The following is a 13,228-nucleotide window of genomic DNA, read 5'->3' on the forward strand; positions in this document are numbered from 1 at the left end:
GTTTCTCCATTTAAGAGAGATAAAAATGCCAGCAGCAGGCTGCAGGATTTACCTTTGAGGTCTTGCGGTCGCTGCTGGCACACAGTGTGTCAATGGTTTCCTGAAGGGAGGAGATGGCTGTGTTGCAACTGCTGGCAAATGGTTCAATTTTCTGCAACAGAAGGGGAATGAGGGAGGACAAGAGACAAAGGGGGGATTAATCTAGATACCACAGTCAAAATTATTGCCACAAATGAAACTGATCATGTTTCAACTGGCTCAAAGATGCCATTTCCAATAACTGTACGCTACATCGTTCATAGAAATAGAAAATGTTTCAATTATGCTCAGTGAGATATGAGAATCAAACACACACACACTCACACACACACAAACACGCAAACAAACAAAAAAAACTCCAACAATTTCTTACTCACAAACTTAGTTTTACGTTTAAGTTTATAATAATGTTGCCTCCACCTACCTGTCTGAAACTGATCCAGTGGTCGTGGTCATAGAGGAAGCTGCCCTCCAGGTCCCGTGTGAGCTGGGTTTGATCAATATGCTTCTGCAAGGCCTTCAGGGATGACAGCGTCTCCGTCTGGACCAAGATAACGAATGGTGTAAACAAACACAAAGGTCTCTGTCAAACTGTACTACATGCCTTAGCTCAAAATTTGGAGATGAGAGTCAATCATTCCTTAAATCTCAGTCACTGGATCTACTCTGATCTGTAAGAAGGCTACATTAATAATCTTTTTTTATCTATTTAGTCTTTTCTCTTACCTGTACACTGATGTCTCTGTCAGGTTTAGCCGATGACTCCTTGTCCACCAGGAACAGAACTAAGTAAAGTGCATTTGGTACCAACGCCTGAGAAGAACAAGCACAAGCACTTTTAACACTCACCGTGAATAAATTAAATTTTTATTATCCATGTATGTTTCTTAGATGCATGTCTTTAAGACATTCAAAGACTTAATATGCTTACATAACTGAAATAATGTGATTACACATACTTTGAGAGCTGGCTGCAGGCAGCCACCTCCCAGCATGTGGTCAAAAACAGACAAGTAAAGGCAAGATTCTCCACATGAGCCCCGAGGCTAGACATTTTAAAAAAACAAAAGAACAGAAAAAAAAAAGTCTTGGAAGTACTGGCACTACAAAAACACAAATCACCGCACGTTGTCAGAGGCTGAGAGGCAAAACAATAGTAAACGTGTTAGGAATGACATAGCATCATGACTTCAGTGGCGAGACGTCACATCAAGACTCAGACTCGGCAACAGCGGCTCCAGCTGCGCTGAAATGGTTCAGGGTGTGTTGGAGGATAATTACATATTTTCCACTGCGGGCTCACCTGAAATTCAGACAGCGATGACAACAGAGCTGGAACGGGCTGCTGCTTTCTGCCGTCTATTACGACAGTCAGACCTTGATCACGCCTTTCTTTCCTAAAACCAGAGTTTTACAGTTAATGTAACACCTTTGTTGGACACCTGATTACACGCAGTACCGCAGGAAAAAAGTCCTGTCTCTATTATAAGTGAGAAAAACAAAGCAGTATATGATTATCTCGGTACTTTAAAAGACGGATTTAAAGCAGTTTATATCCTTTAATGCTGACAGCAAAAACACACGTGTATAGTATTAGTATTGTAAAGCTGAGTGCAAATATTGCACCGATTTACGAAAGCGTAGCAATGTATAGGCCATAAACAACATTTGCAAGACTTTTTTTAAAGCTTTCCAGGCTTTTCATACATCTTTTTTTTCTACAGCAGGATTAACAGTTGAAAAATGTCAATTGTACTTTCAGTTTTATTACGGACCACAGTGGTAAACAACTGTCATTTATTTGTTAAATTACTATTATTACTATCTTTTGTTTCACAGCAGTGGTTAAACCCTGAGCACGTGAGACTCACCGCAGAGTGGAGTGGTAGTAGCCGAGTAAACAGGTTAGGTCATTGACCGTGCACGTCTCACCTGCCCAGGTGTGAGCCCTCGTACACACCTGCAGCACAGCTCTCCCACTGCGATCTCTGTTTCCTGGAAAACAAGAGTCAGGAGGGTCAGCACTTTGCATATGTCCAACAAAAGCGAAACATAAGATGCTGCAGAGTATAATCTTGGGGATGTTTTCCATTCATGAAACCTTTTCTCAGACATTGTAGAAAATATTATTTTCAAAATCAGAGTTGAGAAAACACTGGATCATGTGGAAAAATGCACAGGAACAATTTTAACCGAAGGTTAACAACTACAGTATGTGTATAAACATGTAAGCGAAGTTAAATATACAAGCATTGTTAGCTCTCTCAGGTGGATAAAATCATTTTTAGATGTGTGCATCACAATTTTAATGATATTTTCTGTATTTAAATGTTACTTCTGAATGATACTAATGTGCAACTGGAGCTGATTAGGACTCAAAGGAGAGCGCTTAACTATTTCCAACACTCCATCTGTGCTGAACACACACAGGGAAGATGCTGATGGGTGTAAAAGAGAGGCTCGTACCTGGCAGGATCACAGCTCCTGATGTGAGCAGCTCCTGATTGACCTCAGACACCAGTTTGGGGAAGGCTGAAGTGCATTCACAAGAAGAGCTCTGAACTGCAGCCGGCCTCGTGCTCGTCCCATTGGCAGGTTTGGGACTGTGTAACTCTTCGCTACTTGCGTTGTGCTGTTTGCTCTCACCGCTGATGCAGTCGTCACGCTGACCTGTAGAAATAATTATAACACGGGAGCTCAGGATTCACTAGTGATGTTTACCTGTTTTCAAAAATCAGCAGGAATTAGAAGTTTCCTTTCACCCGTTTTTCTTTTTTCATATCTAATAGTAGTACCTCAAGTAACAAGCGTTTAATATTGGTGAGGTAGATGCCCCATAAGTGGGTTCACGCTGCGTCATCGTGGAGTCCAGGTGTTTAGTCAGCCTGAGTCATAGCCAGCTCTGGTGTTATTAGACGTTCTTGTTTTCACCTCCTTCTGTTCAGCATAGCTTCGCTAGTTTATGGGAAAAAATGTGCTTGACATTTAAAAGAGGTACCACAGTTTGAAGCCTTGATCTTTTTCCCGAGGCAGCAAATACTCAAGCAGAAAACACTGTGCACACCCCGCAGGATGCCTGCCCGCGTATTGGCTGAGCAAGAATGGCAACATCTGGACGACAGTGAACAAGGTTAAAGTAAAAAAGTAAAAAAAAGTACCAGAAAGTGGACGGTTCATCTCTTGTTTAAGTGAGAGTTGACTCATCAGTAACAAATTTGAAACATAATTTTGTGATTTCTTTGCTATAATTAAAAAAAAAATGATGAAGGGAAAGGTCAGGATTTATTCAAGCATTTGATGATTTTTCTTATTAATGTTGTAAAAGTTATTTACAGTAGAGTAAAGTCCGGTCAGACATCTTTTCTTATTTCCTGCCATGACACAGCCATGCGTCTTGGAGAGACTTGGGAGGTTGGCTGCAGGCACAGAGAAACCCATGATGCTCTGAACAATAAACACTGACTTGACTCGGCTGACTAGAAGTATTGCATATTCGAAAGAGAGAACCAATCAAAAACTGCAAAGTGAACTATTTCTGACTAAACGTAAAATAGTGTGTGCTCAGATTGTCAGAAAACTTGTCAAGATGTGGTATTTGTGAACACCAAAAAGAGTCAAATCACAGAACGAACATGATCCTCATCATAAAGGTTTTTACTGGTTTTATTGGGAAAGAAATATTCTGATGTCATCCATGTAATGACATCAACATTTTGCCCACTGTAATTTATTCATAGTGCAGCTCTGAGCATCTTAAGATGAAAAAAGCAATTGAATTACTAAGTCTGCGATGGACTGGTGACCAGAGCTTCACTCTGGGAAATGAGAGTTTGCATTTGGCATAATTAAATTTTTTCTTTCTTTTTTCTATTTTTTTGGCTTTAGTCAAATCTACTGAGTGATTATTCAATAATATGGCTCTAAACTCAAGATATTTGAATTGTTGTATATCTAACACACAGAAAAATCTCAACAGAAGTGAAAACAAATGAGTACATTTAAAAGAAACCATTTGACTGCCCCTCAGTTTTTCGTAGTCATTAGTAATTTTCATTAACAGCATTGTTCAACGACTCTGTGGGTAACTCCGTAGGTATTGGTCTGCACGTGATGGGTGCCTGTTGTGTGTTGTCTTTTTGACCAGTTTGAGGCCTCTTGTATTATCCTGCGCTGTTGTGTGACAGTAAACCCTCTCAGCCCTGACTCTATTGTCTTCAAACAGTTAGTGCATTTCCTGTGCGACTGTGTGACCAGGCTTGTGTTTGCTGCACGTTTCCTAAAATGCTTTGTTTAGAGGGAGCGACAAAGGTAAGCTAAAGCCTCCTGAGTATTGGCTTGTGTCATGTTTTTAAGCCAACAAAGACACTAAATCAGCAGGATTTGTAGATGTTTTGACTTACTGATCAGGTAAAACACAGAGTTTTGACTTTGCAAGCATTTGCTGTATTTTTTAAGACTGACATGAGCCCCTGCAGGTATGAGCTTGTGTTTCTTGATTCTCCATAGACAGCAGCACAGTATGAAAGCCTTTTTTAAATGTTTTTTTTTTTTTTTTTTTTTACATGAATCTCCAGTGACTGATTGGGTCACAAAGGACATTTTTGTAAATGGAGGAACCCATCTGGGATCAATGGATCCCCCAGCCCCAGAAAGACTGCAGGGTGATCTCATTGTGGGATGCTGGAGTCCCTGTGGTTAGTTTACAGGGTCTTTTGTTGCCTTTCAAACACTGTTGTGAGAAACCTGCTTTACAAAAGCTGTAATACAATCTCCTGTTAGGTAATCTTACAAATGCAACAGGATGAGAATCAACTACTGTACTTAAATATATTGCATTCCAGTTTTATTTAAAAGAGGTGCGCTTTCAGCAAGGACCTGACCAAGGTTGAATCGTCACCAGTTTTTCAACCTGGACCAAGGTTGAATTTAGAGATTTAACCAAACTCACCTACTTTTCACCTAATGCTTCGATTCACAGAAGAAGCAGAGCTATTTAAAAGCAGCGTGAATTCTTGGGTGGTACTCTCGCATCACTGCTTTCCTGAACTATCCAGCACAGACCAATGCAAAACAAAACAGACTGACAGTGGAAAAGAAAACACAGGGTTGTGGCTAAAGTGCTGTTTCCAGGGTAGGGCCATACCTGTCCCCTGAACGTGCCAAAGAACACAAAGTGTGGGCTTAGAAAGCCAATCTGTCACTAATGACAGCATTAATGCTTCAGAGACACTGCTGTCTCTGCTCAGACTCCAGCTCCAGCCATCTGAACCAAGTGTTGCAACCAGTCCTGCTGCGGGGCATTATCCCAAACTCCATCCTGTAATTAGGATGCTTTCTTAACCTCAGGTTGTAGTTTTTGATGTGTTATAAATGATGAGTCATGGACAAACAAGGTTACTGAAACTACTGTTAGCGAAAGCAAAAGAGGTTGAGAGTCAGTGGAGGAACAAACTTGCTCAGGTGGCACACAGTTCCTGTTTTGAAAAAATAAATAGTGGCTAAAACATAATGTTTTAGTTGTTTTTTCAAATAAAAACTAATGTTCTTTCATGGATTAATATGTATTTTAACACACTGGGCTAAAGTTTGCAAGCATGGCACATTTAAACTGACCAAACCCCCAAAACAAAACACTTTGTATAAATCTGATGAAAAATGAAAGCAGGATTTGTTATACATCACTACTGAAGAGGTGACTCCTTGGGAGTTAATTCAGGCAATCACCGTAAGCATTGTTCTAATGCTTGCTTTCACCCCTGTTCATGTTTTTTTTTTCAATTATTTAATCCAGCTCATGTGTCTTTTTAAGGAGCAGTAAATACATGTCTCTCACACGCCTTCTGAGCCAAACTCACTTTTGCTCTTAAGATCCCACCTGCTTCCTTACTTCTACTTGCAGGTTGTGATCAATAAGTTCAGAGTTTAGATGTTAAAAACCAAGTGTTTTATCATTAAAAAAGCATTTCAAGAAAGTTGACTGGATGAAATGTGATAGAGCAAATAAGAATTTGTGAGACAGGATCAATAACTTCAGCATCGCTGAGTTACTATTCTGAGGTAAATTTGAGGTCTTTGCAGCTCAGCAGATGGAGTAGTTGTGCTCGTACTGAAAGACTGCCATTTTATCATCAATCTCTCAACCCAACTGAATTTCTGTTATAAGTAACACGGTCTTCCCCTACGTATCTCAAGAGTGGTCAGGGCTATTCAGTTTAACTTCACAGGTATACAGCTGTCAACCACATTTGAGAATCTCCTTTCATAACAACAGGTGGTTACCGTACTGTATCATCTAAATGGATAAACATTGTTTTTTGTACACAGAAAAAGCAGAAAGCTGAACAACAGCAGATCATGACATACCTGTATCCTCTTTGCTGCTCCTCCTCTCATTTCCAGGAAGTATGGCCTCCACATCCACCTTCCCGAAACGAAGAGCATAACCGTTCATCAGCTTTTTGGGGGAGATACTTGCCGATCCTCCAGATGAGGATCGCTCTCTGTGGGATTTAGCCTGGCCTGCTTTGTTAGTCCTCTCTAGTGATTTAGAGCGTCGTTCTGCCCGCCTCTCAGCGCTCCGCAAGCCCCTCTGTAAGTAAAACAGAGGTGTGCTGGGCCTGGAGTCGTCCCCGCTGAGCCAGCCCCGGCCACTAAACTTGCGAGATAAGTGTTCCCTGGGAGAGCTGCGAGTGTCGGGGCTGCTTCCGGGTGTAACCGTCCTCTCTCTGTGGCCATTGCTGTGCTCTGGACTTTCCTCCAGGATGGATTCAGAGCTGGACCCAAGGGCCATAGGGTTTTGCAGAGCCTCCATGTAAGATTTCCTGAAAAGTCTCCTGCTTTCAAAAGCAACGGAGTCTCTCGGTACACGCCGTCGAAGGCCCGGGTTAGCGGGGTCTGTACTAAAAGAGAGCGACTTGGACCCCAGCCCTCTTTCTATCCCACTCCCATCCTCATCGCTTTGTCCCTTATCACACTCCTCAGCAGGTTTGATCACGGGGGTATCAAGACCTTCCCGGCTGACGCCTTGGTTCTCACGGCCGGAGTCCTTGCGGTTGTTGTTGGGCGAGGTGGGCTCAGAGAAGATGGAGTCAGCTCCCTGAGAGAGCAGAGACTCTCTGGAGCTGCGGTGGCTGTCTAGCGTCCCGGTAGATCCGCTGGTGCTGCAGGTGCTAAGGTGTCCGCGGAAGCTTCCTCTGCTGCAGCGAGCCTGCATGATGGCGTCCGCTGTGCTGCTGACAAATAGCGGGTTGACCACGTTCTTCCACTGCGTCCTGTACACGGCCGTACCGGTGGTGAGCAGACAGTTCTGTAGAGGGTGCAGGTTTCGGTCACGTGTTACATTCTGCAAAAACTCAGCTGTGAAGACACTGCCATACATGCTCTCTGAAATGGGGATTTCTGCAATGGCCTGCCCACTGGCAGACAGACATTTTATCACGAGCTTGGCAGCCTGGCGGCCTAAAGGAACTATCTGTAAGTAGAAGTCTCCTTGCTTTAGTCGAACTTTATGCAGAGGGGCGAGCTGCAGGACGACTTTCTCGTGAATACAGAGGGGCCACCCCTCATGGTAGAACAGCAGGCCTCTGAACCTCACCTGAGGGGAAACAGAGAACACCATCAGTACCCTCTCCTATAAACATAGTTCTTATCTGTGTGTTTTCGCTCAACCATGGTACACCTTACATCATTTAAATTGTTTCAATTGAAAAACTGTGCTGGAAACACATGTTACAGAGAGTCAAGACATATTTTACGGGATGCAGAGGGTGAATCACTGTCACATTTCGTTCAACTAAAGACTAAAACCTGTCTGATCAGGCCTGGTTTCGCAGCAACCGCAACACAAATCTTTGCTGTGACAGCATAAAAAAAACAGACCATGAGAGCAGGAATACGGCGCTTGAGGGTTGTTTTTTTTTTCGTCTCTTATGAAAACCAAGGGAGAGACTGATCTTCCTCTGAAGCCTCTCATATTGCCTGCAATACAAAGACTCTCCTGCACAGCGAGCTGTTCTCAGGGGCTAGGCTTAGACGAAACTATTGCTCCATGGTGCTCTATGGCTATCGTCACAGTGTAATCACCGGAGAGATGAATACAGAGGAATAACGTTTCAGTGCTTTGGTCCTTGAGCCCTTACCCATCAGCAATCAAAGCTTGAGAGAGAGAATATTACGTTTCAGTTTGGACCCAGGAGGACGGCAGCCTCTCAAGCAAACCTCAGTTTCTCTACCCATTCAATGAAAAAGATGACTCAGATGTCTCAAAATCACTTTTCCCACTCAGCAAAAGTATTCACAGTGGGTAGTACTGTTTTTGGTAGATTTGTCATCTCACTGAATTAGTTACACGGTCCTTGTTATACCCCTTTTATGTATAACAGCCTGTACACATACTGTATAAGCCAAAAAGAGATCTGAATTATACATCTTTTGCAGGAAACCAAAGAAATCTCTTGTTAAATCATGCAACAAAAAATGGATATTAAAGTAAATCACAACAGGCATTCTTGGATTCCTACAAATTCAAACGTGTCAAACACTCACACAAGTTTCTTTCTGGATGATCTGCAATATTTTCTTGGCAGGAAGCAAGAAGTCAATAAGGCACCGGAGTCCGTCTCCGCGGTACTGCCTTTCCACCACGCTGAAGAGCTGCCAGAGGACGGTGGAGGCGGTGGCACTGAAGGGACGGTACAGAGCAGACAAGGTGCTCTGGATACACTTGTCCAAAGACTCAGCGTCCTGAGGAGGAGAAGAGACACGTTTGATCACATAAATATATTGCATTCACAACAATTCCCATGGGTATATTACAGATGAACATCCAGGGATAAAGCAAAACCTGGAAAACAGTAATTCACAAACTTCAATCATTTCCCTTTCACTTTTAAAAACACAGAGAGAACAATTTTAAGCTTTTATTTTAGCCCTTTTTGAACTTCTTTAAGAATCACAGAGATCCTCTAAGAAAACATCTTTATACCTTACACAATGAAATAATAATATTTTTGCTGTGGCCCCGAGTTAGTAGCTGACAGCACCATCAAGCTAGCGTTGAAGGGCACGTGCAGACCGGCAAAAATACCGTATAACGAGATAAGCACACATTATGAGCTGAGCATGATCCAACTTAGACAGTCAGGAAGTGTGAGCATCACTGCGAGAGGAAACACCTGGTCAGAGTGACGTCACCGTCAGCGGACACAAACAGCCCAACTGGAAACTCCACACTGGACTCCAGTTGCGGTCAGGATGGTGTAAACATTACTCTCATGTGCTATCACTTGACCCATATGTGACCCGAGCCACCACCATCCGTCCCAGAGCAGATAACACGCCCAACAATATTGGTTGCAACCTGCCTAACGGTGAGATGGGGGTCATCTGGGAATCCTGCAGTCCTGAATGAGCTTGACCTGGAGCGGCCGCCGTGTTCACGGATCAGCCTATGACCTTTCCCAGACTAGTCACAGGGAAGACCAAACATCAGTCTGCTATCTGTTCTTCCTGAATGGAACACAACAGTACTGTACAGACATCTGCGTCCAACGATAAGCCAGCAGATAAACAGCAAAATGCGGAAAAGTTGCACACTGTAACAACCGTGCCCCCATGTTGGAGAACATACGTTCAAACATGCAGCTCTCCATGACTGTTGACGATCTCTGCCCCATTTACATGACAATAAAAGTGCATAAAAACGGCTGCCTACAAATCAAGAGGTGGTCTGCTGAAGTTTGCCCGTCGGACAACCCATCTTTCACTCTTTGTGGGATCTGTCCGGTTCGTCTAAGCAGCTCAGTGCCATCAATTAGGGGAGAATGAGTACAGCTCAGCTCATTCGTACACATGCCGCGACTCCACTACAAGGCACTCATTGTGCCCTCCTCCTCTCTAAGTGGCATGTGCTGTACAGTGTTGGAGCCCCAGAACAAAACACCCACTTCCATTAGCAGTCAGCTTTCTTTTTATTGAGACAAACATTTCTCTGGGCATTAGTCACTGTTGCACCCAAGAGGAGAAGAATAACATGGTGTTTTACTGCAGGAGAGCTAACAATGGGAGGAAAGCCCTCACGAGGAAAGACTAGCAACTTGGTCTTCTGGTTCTCAAGACAGCAAAAAAATGCGGTAGTGACAGAGGCAGGGTTTTGAGGAACAATTAATCAACGCGGAAACGCTTTGAGCTCAATTACAAATGAAAGATTAGTCATTTGCTGAGTACAGGAGTGGCTGTGCAGTAACACCATGCAACAATATTGACACAAAGCTGCATTAAACTAGCTGGATAACATTCATGACAATAATACATGCAAATTACAGCATCACTCTGCACATACAAGGAAAATAAATCCGAGGCATTTGAGGCTTTCACTACGTGTCACCTGTCTGCTACCAAACATATGTGCATATCTCAGCAGAACGACTGGGCTTAGCCACCAAAGCTGAGCTTCCCATCCGCTCTGAGCCACACAGGAATGCAGTGTGTATAGTTGTGTATGTCTAGCTCCAGAGCTTTAGCCAGGATGAGTGCAAAGTGGGAAGTCCCACCCTTTCTGATGCCAGGTCTTTGTAAGCAACTGGCTGTGCGACGGAGGGCCGAGGTGGTAATTATTGGCTTTAAGCTCCAGGTGGGTCATTTTTGTCTGAGCTGTGGGTAAAACCAGCTGTTGGAGAGGTGAGCACTAAGAGCACCGGACGGGAGTTTGGTTTCTCAGTGAAGCAAGCAAACCCTAAAGGTTTAGTCTGTTAAGTCCAGGTTTGCGAGGCTATTTAAAGACATCAAACATGTCCCGGTCAGATAGCTGTTCATTTCCACAGAGGTATTGAACCTTCCAAGCAATTAAAGTAGATGTAGGAGAGCAAGGGGGCGGAGAAAAGACTGGGACACTGAGCGAACAAAAGAGCGCATCTCTGGGACAGAGAAAAGTGAGAGACACAGAGTCAGAGAGAGTGAGCATGGGGTGGTCACTGACACATTTAGTGGGTCAGGGACACAAAAGACGTTGCCTACCAGGCCTCCAGTGGAGCATGAAGCCACCAGGGGAGTGTAACAGGAGAGCCCTGGAGCCCCCATACAGCCCGCTCACTAACCAACCTCCTAATAGCCTCAAAGGCAGCAGGATGACAAAGGCTGCAGGTTGCTCAGACCTGCCCTGCTGCCAGGTGCCAGGATGCCAACAAAGGAAGCTGATAAAACCCCCCGATCCGCAGTTTGATTCAGCGTTTGATCTGCACCAACAGAAATCCAATCCCATGAGAGGCAGAGAGAAAAGAAAGGGAAGGAGATAAGTAGTTAGTGAGAAGAAGTATTCTGAATACGATGATACGTTTTATTAGTAATGTCAACCGGCGAAGGCAAAGTCTGTAAGGTTACTGAACACTTTCAGACAAAGATCTCTTATTGATCTAAAGTTGTGACGTACAAGTGTATCACACATGGATGTCCCGTTGAGAGACCCGGCAGCTTTATGTCAATGAACACAACTCAACAATATGGCAACGTGGCAGTGTAAAAAGACACTCTGTAAGGTTTACTTGGCAGAAATCCCAGAGAGGGGCAGAATGATGCTGCAACAAATATAGAGAACAAATGCAGATGAGTCCAGGAGGGGGGTGTGACAAACTGGTGCAGCAACAGGAGAAAAAGTTACTGGCTTTGATTTTCTTTAAATACAATTAAAAAAAAGAGAACTGTAAAAAAGATGTCTATCCATAATCAGGTAAAAACAACTTACCCCCCAAGACAATACTGAGCTACAGCAGCCAAATGGAGCAAAGGAGAGACCTTTTGTTTTAGATATTCCCACAGTGATTATCAGAAAGACTTGATTTATGTTTTCAGCAGGCAACTAATGACTTTTTCCTACAGGATGTGAACAGTACTGACAGGATATTGTCCCTAAACTGCACAGTTTAGGGTTACTTACACTGAAGAGGAAAGTTGTACCATTAAGAAACATGGACATTAACATTATTGATTATACCTTTGTGCAAAGGAAAACCCTGACAAAGAGGAAAAAAGTGAATGGGGGTCCTTCAGCCAATCAGAGTTGTGATGAGGGGTGACAGCAGAGACAAAGGAGGCTAACAAAGTCTGTTGATACCTCAGCAGGGTAAATATAGAATGAGTGCATTCCAAAACAAGTGGGATGTTGATAACGATAAATATATCAGCGAGGATACAAACTTGTCACGGACCCCCAAAGATGATAAGATGTCTGTTCAACAAATCTTGTTTTTCCACATTGATGACTGTAGGTAGAGAAGTAACAAAAAACAAATATTTATGAGCCTTCAAATCCAACATTTACCCAATTTCTGAGGCGTTTTGACTCTGAAATGACAAGGAGTCCTGGGAGCTGAATTAAATTAAGTAGTGTGTATATATGAATCCACAGCACAAGTTCAGACAATGTTATTCTCCTTCTCTCTCTCCCACATTGTGCATGCAAGAAAATATACCACTTATGTTTTGGCTACAGGAAACCAGTCAAAATATCCGCAGCCTGTGGCGTGTTGCATCAAAAACACCCGTAATAACACACTAACATTCCACAGCCGGTAAACATTGACAGAAAATCAGGTTTGTATACAATAAAAACAATAAAGACAATGAAAATGAATAAGTAGCTTCTAATAAGTGACAAAGAATGAAAGCATTTCAAGCTCGTACCTTGATACTCAGGTAGTTGTCACAACTGCGGGACTTTGCTCTGGACTGCATTTTGTCCAGTGACAAAAGAAACTTGAAACTCCAGTAAATAATGTGTCATCAACTCCAATCTGCAAATGTGATAATCCACACCTTGAGCTCCATAAGTATTTGCTGTGATATCAACAGGTCCAGCACCATTTCTCCTCTACCGTGTCTGACACTTTGTGTGTGCCGTGGAGTCGGCAGCTGGATAAGACTGAGCTCCCGAGCGTGAGAGAGGCAGAGCGCTGGATTCCCCGTCACTCACTCTCCCTCCCTCCGTAAAAGACCTCCCCCGCCTCTGCTGCCTCTGCTGCTCAGCTACCACAGCCTCTTCCAGCTGGATAAATGCAAACCCAGCGCTCATCATTCAGAAAACACAGACATGTTACCTAAAACCTGCACACCCCCTCTGCTCCGGCTCCACCAGAGTCTGACCAGCTCCTCTCTGCCCCCTGACCTCTTGCACCCCTACCTCCACCAGCAGCTCCCA

General features: G+C 43.5%; 1 protein-coding gene across 4 annotated transcripts in view; it reads right to left on the bottom strand.

Moving 5' to 3' along the window:
• Positions 1-12,933, bottom strand: part of zgc:158766 (uncharacterized protein LOC100009641 homolog) — a 22,673-nt gene extending 9,740 nt beyond the window's left edge. For all 4 annotated transcript variants that reach the window (XM_061716700.1, XM_061716701.1, XM_061716699.1 and 1 more), the window contains exons 1-9: positions 12,715-12,933; positions 8,584-8,781; positions 6,403-7,633; positions 2,506-2,709; positions 1,911-2,034; positions 1,343-1,436; positions 766-852; positions 464-580; positions 53-151 (exon numbers count right to left, since the gene is read on the bottom strand). In XM_061716700.1, coding sequence (XP_061572684.1) covers positions 53-151; positions 464-580; positions 766-852; positions 1,343-1,436; positions 1,911-2,034; positions 2,506-2,709; positions 6,403-7,633; positions 8,584-8,781; positions 12,715-12,765 — 2,205 coding nt within the window. In that variant the 5' untranslated portion in view covers positions 12,766-12,933. The remainder of the gene's footprint in view (positions 1-52; positions 152-463; positions 581-765; positions 853-1,342; positions 1,437-1,910; positions 2,035-2,505; positions 2,710-6,402; positions 7,634-8,583; positions 8,782-12,714) is intronic.
• Positions 12,934-13,228: the final 295 nt, after the last annotated feature.

Source organism: Cololabis saira, chromosome 3 (genome assembly GCF_033807715.1).
Source record: "Cololabis saira isolate AMF1-May2022 chromosome 3, fColSai1.1, whole genome shotgun sequence".
Lineage (NCBI taxonomy): Eukaryota > Metazoa > Chordata > Actinopteri > Beloniformes > Belonidae > Cololabis > Cololabis saira.